The 13,229-nt window shown below is 46.2% G+C and overlaps 2 protein-coding genes across 6 annotated transcripts in view; one reads left to right on the top strand and one right to left on the bottom strand.

Annotated features, from left to right (window-relative positions):
* Positions 1-92: 92 nt before the first annotated feature.
* On the bottom strand, positions 93-7,487 carry tkfc (triokinase/FMN cyclase). Of its 2 annotated transcripts, XM_010866396.5 has the most exons (15): positions 6,939-7,013; positions 5,583-5,775; positions 4,796-5,088; positions 4,495-4,573; positions 4,272-4,361; positions 4,153-4,187; positions 3,859-4,033; positions 3,387-3,503; positions 3,163-3,276; positions 2,155-2,292; positions 1,957-2,063; positions 1,695-1,798; positions 1,450-1,483; positions 1,165-1,257; positions 93-761 (listed from the first exon to the last, which is right to left on the bottom strand). In XM_010866396.5, the coding sequence occupies exons 1-15, from the start codon at positions 6,942-6,944 to the stop codon at positions 597-599; spliced, it is 1,743 nt and encodes a 580-aa protein (XP_010864698.2). In that variant the 5' UTR covers positions 6,945-7,013; the 3' UTR covers positions 93-596. The 2 variants fall into 2 exon arrangements, with proteins under 2 accessions (XP_010864698.2, XP_010864699.2); XM_010866397.5 differs by lacking the exon at positions 5,583-5,775 and having other exon boundaries at positions 6,939-7,487.
* Positions 7,488-7,539: 52 nt separating this feature from the next.
* Positions 7,540-13,229, top strand: part of exoc6b (exocyst complex component 6B) — a 59,816-nt gene continuing 54,126 nt past the window's right edge. For all 4 annotated transcript variants that reach the window (XM_034290372.1, XM_034290373.1, XM_034290374.1 and 1 more), the window contains exon 1: positions 7,540-7,810. In XM_034290372.1, coding sequence (XP_034146263.1) covers positions 7,722-7,810 — 89 coding nt within the window. In that variant the 5' untranslated portion in view covers positions 7,540-7,721. The remainder of the gene's footprint in view (positions 7,811-13,229) is intronic.

A 13,229-nucleotide genomic window follows, 5' to 3' on the forward strand; every position in this document is an offset into this window, starting at 1 on the left:
GGGTCAGTTGTGAAAAATTACGTACCACAGCAACATCGTACCAAAGTAAAAACAAAACAAAATCGTGGTAAGAACACACACCAACAACCAGAAGGTCTTCAATGCATGTATTAAAGTTACAGTCAAAGGCTGTCAACCCTGTTAGAAAGTGCAGTTATTTGCATAATAACCAGCAGTCCCTCCCTCCTGCATTACTGATTGGTCCCCAACTATTCATTCTAAAGGTCTTGTTTTTGAAGGATTATTTTTCCTGGTGCTTCCAATAAAATGAATAAACACCATACAGTATATACACACTGTTCATATCTAAACTCATTCAGTCTGTAAATCTAAACTGTTAATAATCACTAAACTCATTCACTCTGAAATCTACACTGTTAATAATATCTGGGCTCATCCAGTCTGTAATCTACACTGTTAATAATATCTGGGCTCATTCAGTCTGTAATCTACACTGTTAATAATATCTGGGCTCATTCAGTCTGTAATTTACACTGTTAATAATATCTGGGCTCATTCAGTCTGTAATTTACACTGTTAATAATATCTGGGCTCATTCAGTCTGTAATCTACACTGAATAATCTCTGAATTCAGATCACTTTGCTTCGGTTCCCCCGAGGGCTTGGAAAACTGCTCTCAAAATGGTGGCTATTGCCACGGCACCCGGGTCAGGGAGGGTCACACGCTCCGTGGCGATGTAGCTGGCCCGCCCTGCCCTCGCTATGAGGTCACGGGTGGACTCCGCCCCCAACTCGGATCTCTGGAATGAGAGGCAGGGTGAATGAGTCACACAGAGAAAGGGGAGGTTAGTATAGCTTTAAAGTTACTCTGATTCTGGTAGTGGGTGTGTGATACTTGTGGTTGGTCCATAAGGGGGCGCTGTGTTGTGTTTATTAATTAAAGAGACTAATACAGGTTGTCCTTGAGATACTGCTGCAACTGCATGTAGTACCACCATGTCACCACCAGGTGACAGTTAAAGCAGGGGCTCCTAACCTATCGTAACCACTTTTTCCATTTCCAGGGTTTCCTGTTCACATTTGGAAAACCTCAATTTGATCATAAAAACGTCAGTCGCATTGTCCTCTGGCATCAAATCTTGTTTCAAACCTAGACTGTTGCAGATGCGTAGGTGTTCTTAAAAAACTGTGTGAATGGGTTACCTCCACAGCGGCCTGTAGAACAGCCATGTGACCACCAGGTGGCACTGTGGCCAGTCTCTTCAGCTCCTCCACCGCTGGACACAGAGCATCCAACTGTAGAAGAAGATGGACCGGGCTCAGGTGGGAACAAACACACACACACACACACACACACACACACACACACACACACACACACACACACACACACACACACACACACACACACACACACACACACACTCTGATATGAACTAATTGATACCATGTGGATAATGAACACGGCACCATCTTAGGAGTCCTCACCATGGTTCTGTCACCGGGATCAGCACCCCCATACCTGCAAGAGATCTCATCATTTCAGTCCCGAGGAACCCAGCAGAAAACCCCGTGTTTTTGTTCACCGTTTCTTCATCTGCTTGCTGTGATTTAGCCTCACGCTGAAGTGTGTAATGACTCTCATTTCAGGACAACCAGGTCTGCAGGCTTAACCCAAAACACTGACAAATGCCACCCAAATATTCCAGTTCAACAAAAAAAACAACACCCACCTTCTAATGGCTTCTGTCCCAGCATGCATAGCGGTGGCCCAGGCTGCGGGGTGGCAGTGGTCCTTCAGAGGAACAGCGGCCGCAGTCAGGAACAAACTATACAACTGGAGACAACAAAGTAGAGGGGTCACTTCTGATATTTTATATACAGTACCAGCCAAACCTTTGGACACAAACTCAAGTGGATGGGTGTCCAAACATCTGACTGGTACTACATATGTATATATAAGGGTGTTTCCATACTAAATGAAGCCCTGCTTACTGCTCCGGAAGACCCGCCCATTCTTTCCTGAACCAATCCAGCGAGGGTGGACATCAGTTGCCCCGGGCAACCAGGCACCACATGACTATGAAGCCACTCCAGAATGGCTGAGGGACAGAGATGGGGATTTTATCTAAATACACCTCACTAACCTATATCTCCATAAGGTATTTGAAAATATGAAACCGATGTCCTCACCTTTGGCGGCTTGGGCATGAGTGTTCCCGCAATCTCCGTCCCCTGATGCCCTGTCCAGGGAGTTTAGTTCCTCTTGGCGTTGCAGCAGGGAAGAGCACACCATCTCTAGCGTGTTAGCCATCACACCACTCAGAGGACCTGAGTAAACAAATATGTCCCATTATAGCTGTCTCTCTGTGTGTGTGTGCGTCTCTCTCTCTGTGGATGTGTGTGTGTGCGCGTCTCTCTCTGTGGATGTGTGTGTGTGCGCGCGTCTCTCTCTGTGGATGTGTGTGTGTGCGCGTGTCTCTCTCTGTGGATGTGTGTGTGTGCGCGTGTCTCTCTCTGTGGATGTGTGTGTGTGTGCGCGTGTCTCTCTCTGTGGATGTGTGTGTGTGCGCGTGTCTCTCTCTGTGGATGTGTGTGTGTGCGCGTGTCTCTCTCTGTGGATGTGTGTGTGTGCGTGTGTCTCTCTCTGTGGATGTGTGTGTGTTTGTGTGCGCGTGTCTCTCTCTGTGGATGTGTGTCTGTGTGATGTTGCGGCAGGAAATAGAACACCAACCCCAGAGTGTTCTTCACACCACTTAGGAAACAAGATGTCTATGAATAAAATAATGATAAATACATCAGAAGGAGGACCTGATGAAGACCTGATGCGAGAACACTGTGCAATCTGGAATTCGACAGGAATTCAACCACTAGCTGAAAAACATTGTGATCATGTCAGCCCTGCATCCAGAGGGCAGATTCACACAGACTGACACATGACTAGAGACTTGACAGAGACTACGGAGATCTTCAGAGACTACGATGACCCCTAGGGTTTCGCCCTTTTCGATGGTCCTTCAGAACTGTGCACGGTATCTATAAGGGGAATGCACCTTCTGTTCTACAGTTTGAAGCGTTTCTTGCATGAGGCTTGACAGATCCTTGCTGGTTTCAAGCCGAGGCATTAAGGTGACCCGATACACGCTAACCCAGCCGCTACGCATGGTCACTGTGGGCGGAGCATTTAAACGCAGTCTCAACCTTCTGACTGCGAGGAGACGTCGGTGCCGACTGCCGGGGGGTCCAGGGTGTAGCTCCTCCCACTGACACGCACGCCGCTCTGGTTGGGCCAGGCTGGCGCTGAGGTCTTGGCATCTGAGGCAAAACGGCAGAGAGATAGAGACGTGGGATTGAACAAATGCAGAAGGAAAATGGTGACCACATTGTGAGTCCAGGACAGTGTGACCAGGGGCGCGTTCCCTCACCAAACAGCCGGAGTACTTCCTGGTTGGCTTTCATCAGTGACAGGGACACTCCGGCCATCTCTAGTGATGTCATAAAGGACCCCGACATCACCCGGGCAACCTGCACCCCACGACCCTCTGCAACCATGACAACTAGCTTTTTATCATGTCCACACACAAAAGAAGAGTTTTTTCAAACGTATATATGGTATTTATTTAGAGGCACCCCGAGTAAGAGAAAAAAGGGTTTATCTGTTGGATCAGTGGTTCTCAAACGTCTCCTGGGGGGCCACAGCAGGTCCATTTATTAGACACATTCCATTCATAGCACAGCTGAATAAACTTATAATAAGCTAATTACTACACATTTGACTGCTTCCTTCATGTTAGCTAGCTCAATGCTACAAGCAAATAAGAAAACTCAGGGTTCCCAGGAGAGGTTTGAGAACCACTGTTTTCTGACAAATTGAAATGTATTCCAAAATAAACCGACCCAGGCAGCTGATGGCAGCTCGAGTAACAACAGCCATCTCCAGGCGGGACAACGCTCCCAGGTTGTTGACACACAGCACTACGCTGTCACCTGACTTCAGCGCCAGGTGTGACTGGCTGGCGGGGTTTGTCATGTGATCAATCATGTTGTTCACCACTTCGTCCGCTGTAGCCACCTTGACACACACAAAGACAGACCTGAGAAGTACACCACACACTCTTACACAGATTACACACACTCACGGTTGTGGATATTACACACACACACAATCATTTCAAACTATGCTCTACTGACCTTCAACCTCTTAATGCCAGGTTCTCCATGGATGCCTGAGAAGAAAAAACTAAATTACACATCCTTAAATACATGAAAGACGTGTGTGTGTGTGTAGTCAGTCCAAACACTCCATTTACCCAGGCCAAGTTCCATCTCCCCGGGAGGCAGGTCAAAGGAGGGAAGACAGCCTGGAACACTGCAGGGGGACAAGCTGACCCCCAGAGTACCTAAAGTACAGGAGGAAAACACACACGATAGTAAACCTGAGCTGGTGCGAACGATTGCTCTGCAGCAGTGTGCATGCTCCACGCTGTTAAACTAGTGTGTGACGACGTAAACCCATAGACATCAAGGTCTCACCGATGTTCTTCAGGGCCTCCTTCACCTGACAGACGATCTCCTCCAGCGGACGACCTTCTGCAGCCAAAGCTCCGGCAAGCTGAGAGAGAAAGAAGGAGAAGCGAAAGAGAGAGACAGTGGAATCAGCATTTTAGAGACAGTCTCTGTACGGTTCAGAGAGAGAATATTTCTGTTTTCCTTTTAAACGGTCAACATGATTCTGTTTCGATAAATACACACTAACTCTGACTGGACAGCAGGCACCTGGCCTGGCAGAAACCGGATGATTACGGTTTCCCTGAGCAACCCGTTTCCCCGTTACCTTGTGAACGAACACCGTCCCGCACAGACCCCGCCTCCCCGCCTTACTGGGTTGACTGAACGCACAATCGTCGGCGACGATCACCATGTCGACCGCCACGCCTCTGTTCCGGGCCTGCTCCACGGCGAGGCCGAAGTTCAGGCGGTCCCCGGTGTAGTTCTTCACAATGAGGAGGACCCCCGATGCCCCCGCGTCACGCAGGGCCAAGATGGCCGCCAGAACACTGGCTGGAGGAGGGGAGGCGAAGACGCCACCAGCCACTGCGGCCGACAGCATCCCACCGCCTATGAACCCTGGAAAGGGAGGGTGAGCAAGGGGGCGAGAGAGCAAGGGGGAGGGTGAGCCAGGGGGCGAGGTCATTTACTGACCTGCTGGTCATCTAAAACATTGACGGGACCCAGAAGGTATTGTACTATTACGTCCTTCACACGGCACAGCCAGAGGAGGATTGACCAACCCTCGTAGTCTGGTTCCTCTCTAGGTTTCTTCCTAGGTTTTGAACCTACTAATGGGTTTTTCCTAGCCGTGGTGCATTAAATGTTGTGGCTTGCCCTTTGGGGTTTCAGGCTGGGTATCTGGAAAAGCTGTGTGAGACAAGTGCTGATGTAAAGAGGACTTTATAAAATGAATGACTGATTTGATAGAGAGCCACGGGGGAGACCTTGTCGCTAACAGTCAGCTTCCAGTTTTGTTCGTCAGTCACGTGCACTGGATGACAGTCGCTAGACCCAGCCGAGTCCCAGTCCAGGTCACCCCTCTACACTGGCGTGCACAGGCTCTGTCCTACCTGTGTGCGCTGGTTCGTGTCCCGACCCGCCTCCTGAAACCAGGCCCACCTGGCCCCGGAGGGCCCCCAGGTCGGCTCGCACCACAACCCTGTGGCCGCGCAGCAGGGAAAGACACCCTGAGCTGGACACGATGCCTTCTAGAGCCTCATCCACACAGTGGTCCACGGCGTTCAACAACTTCCTCTGTAAGGGCTATGGGGTGGGGAGATGGGAGGAGAGTCAGGAAACCGCTGCATGCAAAGGCTTCTGGAGCCTCAACCACACAGTGGTCCACGGCGTTCAACTACTTCCTCTGTAAGGGCTATGGGGTGGGGAGATGGGAGGAGAGTCAGGAAACCGCTGCATGCAAAGGCTTCTGGAGCCTCAACCGCGTAGCGGTCTACTGAGTTTAATGAGATCTGATGAGGAGACGAGGGTTAAAACAGAGACAGAGTGCTGCCATTGACAAGCCTCATTTACATGGCGCTCTATTGACATTATTCAGTTATGTAACCCTGTACTAGATGTCAGAAAAGAAAAAGGTGCAGTGGTCTGTAAAAAAAAATAAAAACAGTGGGATGTCAAGCTCCACCGGTGCCTTCGGCCACCCTTATACCAGGGAGTGGAATTATAGATGAATAGATCAGGGGCTATTTCTTTACTATTTCTGGTCAATTTCAGATCCGGGCGCCCAGGCATAACGACACCACTGCCAGGGAGTGTATATATATATATATATATTACAAAGACATTGATTAAATATTAGTCACAGTTCACAAATACACTGTGACCTTTTGTGTCTTGCCCTCCTTGTGCAAGTTGTCAATGGTCGTCTTTTGGACAGCTGTCAAGTCAGTAGTCTTCCCCATGATTGTGTTGCCTACAGAACTAGACTGAGAGACCCTTTAAAGGCCTTTGCAGGTGTTTTGGGTTAATTAGCTGATTAGAGTGTAGCACCAGGTGTCTTCAATATTGAACGTTTTCACAATATTAAAATTTTCTGAGATACTGAGTTTGGGGTTTCATTAGTTGTCAGTTATAATCATCAAAATTAAAAGAAAATAAACACTTGAAATATATCAGTCTGTGTGGAATGAATGTATACATTATATAAAGTTTCACTTTTTGAATGGAATTACTGAAATAAATCAACCTTTTGATGATATTCTAATTATATGACCAGCACCTGTATACAGTGCTTACAATAGGCTAAGCTCCCTGGCTTCGATCAGGTGTCCAACATGAACGCATTAATAGCCAGCAGCTAATCAGGTAAAAAGCACCACAATGCAATTAAATGACATTAATTCGTGACTTTCGTGAATTAAGACGTGCATGTATGTAAGCAGTTTTGGAGACGTGAATTGATACTTTACCTCCATACTTCCGAAAAAATTTTCTTCCGACGTTTGCACGTTTGCACGTACGATGACGCGAGCCCACCTGCTGCCGGCAGTGATAAAACACGGACTGGCTTAAAAACGCGGAGTTCATGTGTTAGGTTCACATTCCAAACTCCAACTTTATTGATTAGCAGCGTGTTGGGCCTTTTTCTTCAACGTTTTCTACTCGCGTCCTCTCTGCTATATAAATTATTTTATTTTAAAATGCAATAAAATAATTTAAACACCAAAACATTCGCCGGTCTCATCGGCTGTTTTTCAAAAACCATTGGATGAGAAAGCCATAAGTTACTTCCCTATTAACCTCTCCTCCAATGGGTTTTGAGAAAGTTGACGCGAGGCGAAAAGATTTCGAAAAAATTCTAATGACAGTGCCTTAAGAAAGAATAATTTGACGCTAGATCATTAGATTTAAATAACCCAATAAGTAATTATTTGTGGAAGATATGAGCGCCGCTACGTGGAAATGTTAAAACCCTTTAACATGATGTGGCCTGTTTTAATGCCCTAATTATGAAGTTGTATTTCCCCTCTTGCAAGAGGACACCGAAAACGAATACCAAGGGGAAGTGGCCAAGTGGATCCGTTGCGAGAAAACAAATCATAGAAGGAACTAGTAGGGAACTCCTAAGAATCTGCGTTGTTTTTCTTTTTAGGTGACGCAAGGAGCGGCGTTTCGTCCTTGTCCGGTGTGCACGCGTGTGTATGCATACTAAACATTTGGAGTGCGTGTGTTCGCCAGCGGGACATTGAAACATGGCGAGTGTAGAAATAGTAGCGGAGCACGAACGCATCCTACGGGAGATCGAGAGCACCGATGCCAACTGTATCGGACCGACTCTCCGGTAAGAACAAATCCGGTTGTCCGGACGTATTCTTACATTCCTCCACTTTCTGTAAAGGAATTTTCGCTAACCCGGAAAAAACGGTGGGAAAGCGAGTCTCTCATACTTCGGCTAGCTAAGTTAGCAACTAATTCGGGACAAGAGTGCTGTTGCTAGCCGTTTTGAACGTGTTGAAGAATATAGCAATGCTGGCTACAGTAAAACAGACACACGGTTGCCATTCTGTCCAACATTACTGGGAACTGAATGAAACTGTTGGTTTCAAATAGCTAGCTGACCATCTGATGACAGTTGCTTGCAAACTGTTAGAGTAAGCCAAAACAATACAGTGCTGTCTCAAAACAACATTAAAGTTTTATTCGGCTTTATTAAGTTTAACCAGCCAGTTTAAGTTATTGTGTTAGTCTACTAACTCAACGAATCGATGGTAAATCATGGAGTTGCGTTTAATAGGCCAACGTTGCTTGTTTGCTAACTCCTGGGCAGCGGCTAACTAGCCAGCCAGTCAACTTAGTCATTGCATCGCTTTCAAGTACTGTAATAGCTGGCTCATCATGTCAAAAGAGAAATCTGAGCTTCTGTGTGTGTGTGTGTGTGTGTGTGTGTGTGTGTGTGTGCCTGCTTGCTTTTTGGCAGAAGCACATCTGTCCAATACTTACGTCATATTTGTTTTCACTGTTGTGATTGTTTTACCACTTGCGTTGGCAAATGTAAACACGTTTCTTACGCAAATAAGTCCTTTCAATTTAAATCAACTAAAAAGACACAGCTACATAGACACACTCATACAGACTCACTCACATACAGACGCTCACACAGACACACACACCGACAGGCACAAAGTACAGGAGCTAATCCTGGCAATGCCAATGACAGCTCTAAAAATAATGCCATTTATCTTTGTTCCTCTGTGTGTCTCGCTCTCCCTCTCTTTGTGTCTCTCTCTCCCTCTCTTTGTGTGTGTGTGTGTGTGTGTGTGTGTGCGCGCGCTGAATCATACTGGAAAGACTGAGCAACAGTCTACTGGGAGAAATGACACGTCAGTCACACAGGTTCCTGGTTCCACTATACAGCCTGTGTGTACCACATCGTTTATAGCCGATCTCCATAAGGACGTATGGGGTTATTTTTGGGTTAGTTCAGGGTTAAGTTTAGACATAAAGATTAGGTTATTAAGCTCCTCACAAAGAAATGTCTGATGATATGATGATATGTAGCCGCACCATAAATACCATGTCCCCTGAATACAGATCAGAGAGACCTAGTAAAAGTGCTAAGATCTGTGTCGGGGGGAGGGAATCGGCGTTGTTATTGCAAAGTGAACAGCTAGCTCTGTTTTTTTTCTGGCTGGTCCGATATCTGACAGAAACTGTGCGTTGCGGCTAATATTGTTGTCCATGCAGCCCCAGTAGCTGATGTTCCATGTGAGCTGGCAGTATTTTCCAGGGTCGTATTTAATCAACCGAATAAACCCCGTTGGCTGCAAAACTTTCAGAGTTTCTGTTGCACACAATTCTGGTGTGTAAGTCCTTCGTCTTTAGTTTTGTGACTGACCAAACATGGGCAATATTGGCGAGCTTCTGTTAGGACACACCTGCTCTGTGACTTGTGCCTGTGTGATGACTGCATTCGGCAGAAGCCTACAGTACGCACCCTTTTCCCAAGTTCACATCCAACAAGACAATGAATACAGATGAGACAAAGTCGCTGCTGCCCCTTTAAGTGCAAGACATTACTGTGCTAACGAAGCTAGGCGCGTCCAGCAGTGTCTGCGAGAGAATCACGGCTGCGCCACTCCCAGAATCTGCTTAGTGCGATAATGTGACCGCTTCGCTTGCAGTTTAAAGTTAAATTGATGTTGAAAAAAATGGTGCTCTCGAAGTGTCCCGCGGGGTCGCCGCGTCTGAGACGGTAATACTGTTGTGCCGGTCTCCGACGATCATACCTCGCTTTCAGTTGCTCAGGTTACTCTGTTTGGCCACTGTTACGCTCAGTTGAACAGCTGCTGGACTCCTCCGTGCCTGTCTGCTTGTTTCATACAGCGGGGCCACGGCTCACTCACTGTCTGTGGGAGCGGTGTGTTTTAATGAAGCAGTGTGTTGCATTTACAGACGATGTTAGGTGAGTGAGTGGCCTGCTGTTTTCCCAGCAACCAACAGTGCAGGTCTGAGCTCGTCACTGCATTCCGCCATCTAATGGTGCAGTGCATGGCAATCTGACACACACACACACACCCCCACACACACAGAGCCAAGTCAATCAGGCAGAGGCCCCAACTGTCGAAGAGGGCATAGAAACACTGAACAGTTTGATTTGGTTCAAGCGTTCTGGGATCAGTATGACAGAAGCCCTGGTCAGTCTGTTGGTGGGGCTGTGTAAAGAGGGCCTTCCTCTTCGTCATGGTGGGGCTGTGTAAAGAGGGCCTTCCTCTTCGTCCTGGTGGGGCTGTGTAAAGAGGGCCTTCCTCTTCGTCCTGGTGGGGCTGTGTAAAGAGGGCCTTTCTCTTCGTCCTGGTGGGGCTGTGTAAAGAGGGCCTTCCTCTTCGTCCTGGTGGGGCTGTGTAAAGAGGGCCTTCCTCTTCGTCCTGGTGGGGCTGTGTAAAGAGGGCCTTCCTCTTTGTCCTGGTGGGGCTGTGTAAAGAGGGCCTTCCTCTTCGTCATGGTAGGGCTGTGTAAAGAGGCCCTTCCTTTTCATCACCCAAGGAATCTGGAACAAACAGTTGCTAGGGAAAGAGGTTTGCGGTGGAGCTTCTGCTTCATATCTGACTGTCCCCGTCTCTTTGTTCTCGGCTGTATCAGCGTGGGAGACATTTTGTTGGCGTTGTCAAAGCCAGTGGTATATAAGAAACATGTAATAAACGTCAGCAGTGTAAAGAAAAATTTTAATTAGATCTGGAATTCTTAGTAAATGTTACATACAGAGGTTCCAAAAAAGGAAAAGGGAATTTTGAATGTGATATCATGAGCTTTTTTTATGTTATTTGTTTCAACCCTGTGTTCTCTTTTGTCATGGAAACTCTCTCCGGACTGGTTTGGATCTGACGGGGTTACTCTGTGGGGTCTGTTTGGGGTTGTGAACCGAGGGCGAATATCCGCTGCATAGGACACTTCTCTTTGTTATGGACAGTTTGACAGATGTTTTCCTTTGGGTGGTTTTGAAATTTAACAGCTCTTTTTTCAGATGTTCTTTTCATGGGTTCAGTCCTTAAGTACATTGCCATTGTTGGCGGTACAACACAGAATTCTAGAGAAATTATTAATATTTTTAGCCGGGTTGGAATGTTGAGTTAACTTCTGATTGTTTGATTGTGCACAAGGCCCTTGATCAAAAACCTCTGTTTTTGGTTGACAGGATTGACACGTCAGGCCTTTCACTAAACACGCTGCTGACAGGATTGACACGTCAGGCCTTTCACTAAACACGCTGCTGACAGGATTGACACGTCAGGCCTTTCACTAAACACGCTGCTGACAGCATTGACACGTCAGGCCTTTCACTAAACACGCTGCTGACAGGATTGACAGGATTATATAGCACAATTCATACATCGAAGCAATTCAATGTGCTTTACAAAGAAAAATATAATAATGGTAAAACAAATACTCATATGAAAACATTAAAGTGCTCAGTCATAGGCATGTGAAAAGAAGTGTTTTTAACCTGGATTTAAAAATGTATAGGTTTGGTGCACGTCTAAGATCTTCTGGTAGTTTATTCCAGTTGTGTACAGCATAAGTGCTAAACGCAGCTTCTCCATGTTTAGTTTGGACTCTGGGCTCTACTAGCTGACCTGTGTTCATGGATCTAAGAGCCCTGCTCGGTTTATATTCTGCAAACATATCAGAAATGTATTCGGGTCCTAAACCATTCAGTGATTCATAGACTAAAAGCACCACTTTAAAATCTATTCTGTAACTGACTGGAAGCCAATGCAAAGATTTAAGAACCGGAGTGATGCGCTCTGTTCTCTTGGTCCTGGTTAAAATTCAAGCAGCAGCATTCTGAATGAGCTGCAGTTGTTTTACAGTGGTTTCGGGAGTCCAGTTAAGAGGCCATTACAGTATTCAATCCTACTAGAGCTAAAAGCATGGATGGGCTTCTCTTTGTCTTTTTTGGGACACCGGGCCTTTGATTCAGGCCTTCCACTAAACATACTGCTGACAGGATTGATACTTCAGGCCTTCCACTAAACACACTGCTGAAAGGTTTGATACTTCAGGCCTTCAACTAAACATACTGCTGACAGGATTGATACTTCAGGCCTTCCACTAAACACACTGCTGAAAGGATTGATACTTCAGGCCTTCCACTAAACACACTGCTGAAAGGATTGATACTTCAGGCCTTCCACTAAACACACTGCTGAAAGGATTGATACTTCAGGCCTTCCACTAAACATACTGCTGACAGGTTTGATACTTCAGGCCTTCAACTAAACATACTGCTGACAGGATTGATACTTCAGGCCTTCCACTAAACACACTGCTGAAAGGATTGATACTTCAGGCCTTCCACTAAACACACTGCCGAAAGGATTGATACGTCAGGCCAATTACGTATGTAAACCCTGCATAGATGATGCTACATTTTGGCCAACAAGAGTCATTGACATCACCAGCTGCCATTATCATTATCATGCATTTCGGGTTTGAGCAATGGGAGTCAGTTGCATTCAACGTCACCTACAGTAAAATAGTGTATTTTAAGCAATTTACTTCCTGATAGCTTGTGGGCCTGTAACAACAGCAGTATGTTTGCATGTTTCAAGACTTTTCATAACCAGGGTTCAACATCAACGATTGCCCGCAGTCCCAGGGCCAGTAAGACCTGACATCGACCAGTAGTCAACGACAGTCACTGGCCTGTGAGGACCAGTGTTCAGTTTCACCATTTAAATTCATGGTATCGTATTAACATGTTTGCTTGTCAAACTTTGTCACTCTTCCCGCTTCGATTTTCACTTGTTCTCGCATTAAAATGCATCTGTGGTGCTTCTTCTCCCCCTTGGTGTGTTACAGTACCGGTGTTATCTTTTTGTCCAATAATATTCAATATTTACCCAACCATAGTTCAAAGTGCATTCAAAGTAAAAAAAAAATGTGTGGAGAAGAAAATATGCTAATTAACTGCAAAAGACTTGAGAATAATTGAACATGAAGCTACCAGGAACCCATTATCCTCCAGCGCCACCATATTCCAGAACTGCAACCTACCTGGAGTGTCCAGAAGTACAAGGTGTCAAGTGTACAGAGACATGGCCAAGGTCAAGAAGAATATTCATTTTGTGTTACTTATTTGTTGCACTTACTCTCCAAAAGAGTTGGAATATTATTGTATTTTTTATTTCGTTGCCTAATAATTCGGCACACTAATGTATTCTCCTGAGAATGATCCAAACAAATGTTCCCTTTGTTAAACC

This window comes from Esox lucius, chromosome 24 (assembly GCF_011004845.1).
Source record: "Esox lucius isolate fEsoLuc1 chromosome 24, fEsoLuc1.pri, whole genome shotgun sequence".
In the NCBI taxonomy this organism is placed as follows: domain Eukaryota; kingdom Metazoa; phylum Chordata; class Actinopteri; order Esociformes; family Esocidae; genus Esox; species Esox lucius.

Bases quoted from the DNA above. Each gene is read 5' to 3' on its own strand.
- tkfc (XM_010866396.5), bottom strand. The intron at 2,293-3,162 runs GTTGAGACTGCG...TTGTTTACTCAG, and splicing joins CGTCTCCTCGCAGTCAGAAG to GTCCTCTGAGTGGTGTGATG. The intron at 762-1,164 runs GTAACCCATTCA...CTCTCATTCCAG, and splicing joins TTCTACAGGCCGCTGTGGAG to AGATCCGAGTTGGGGGCGGA.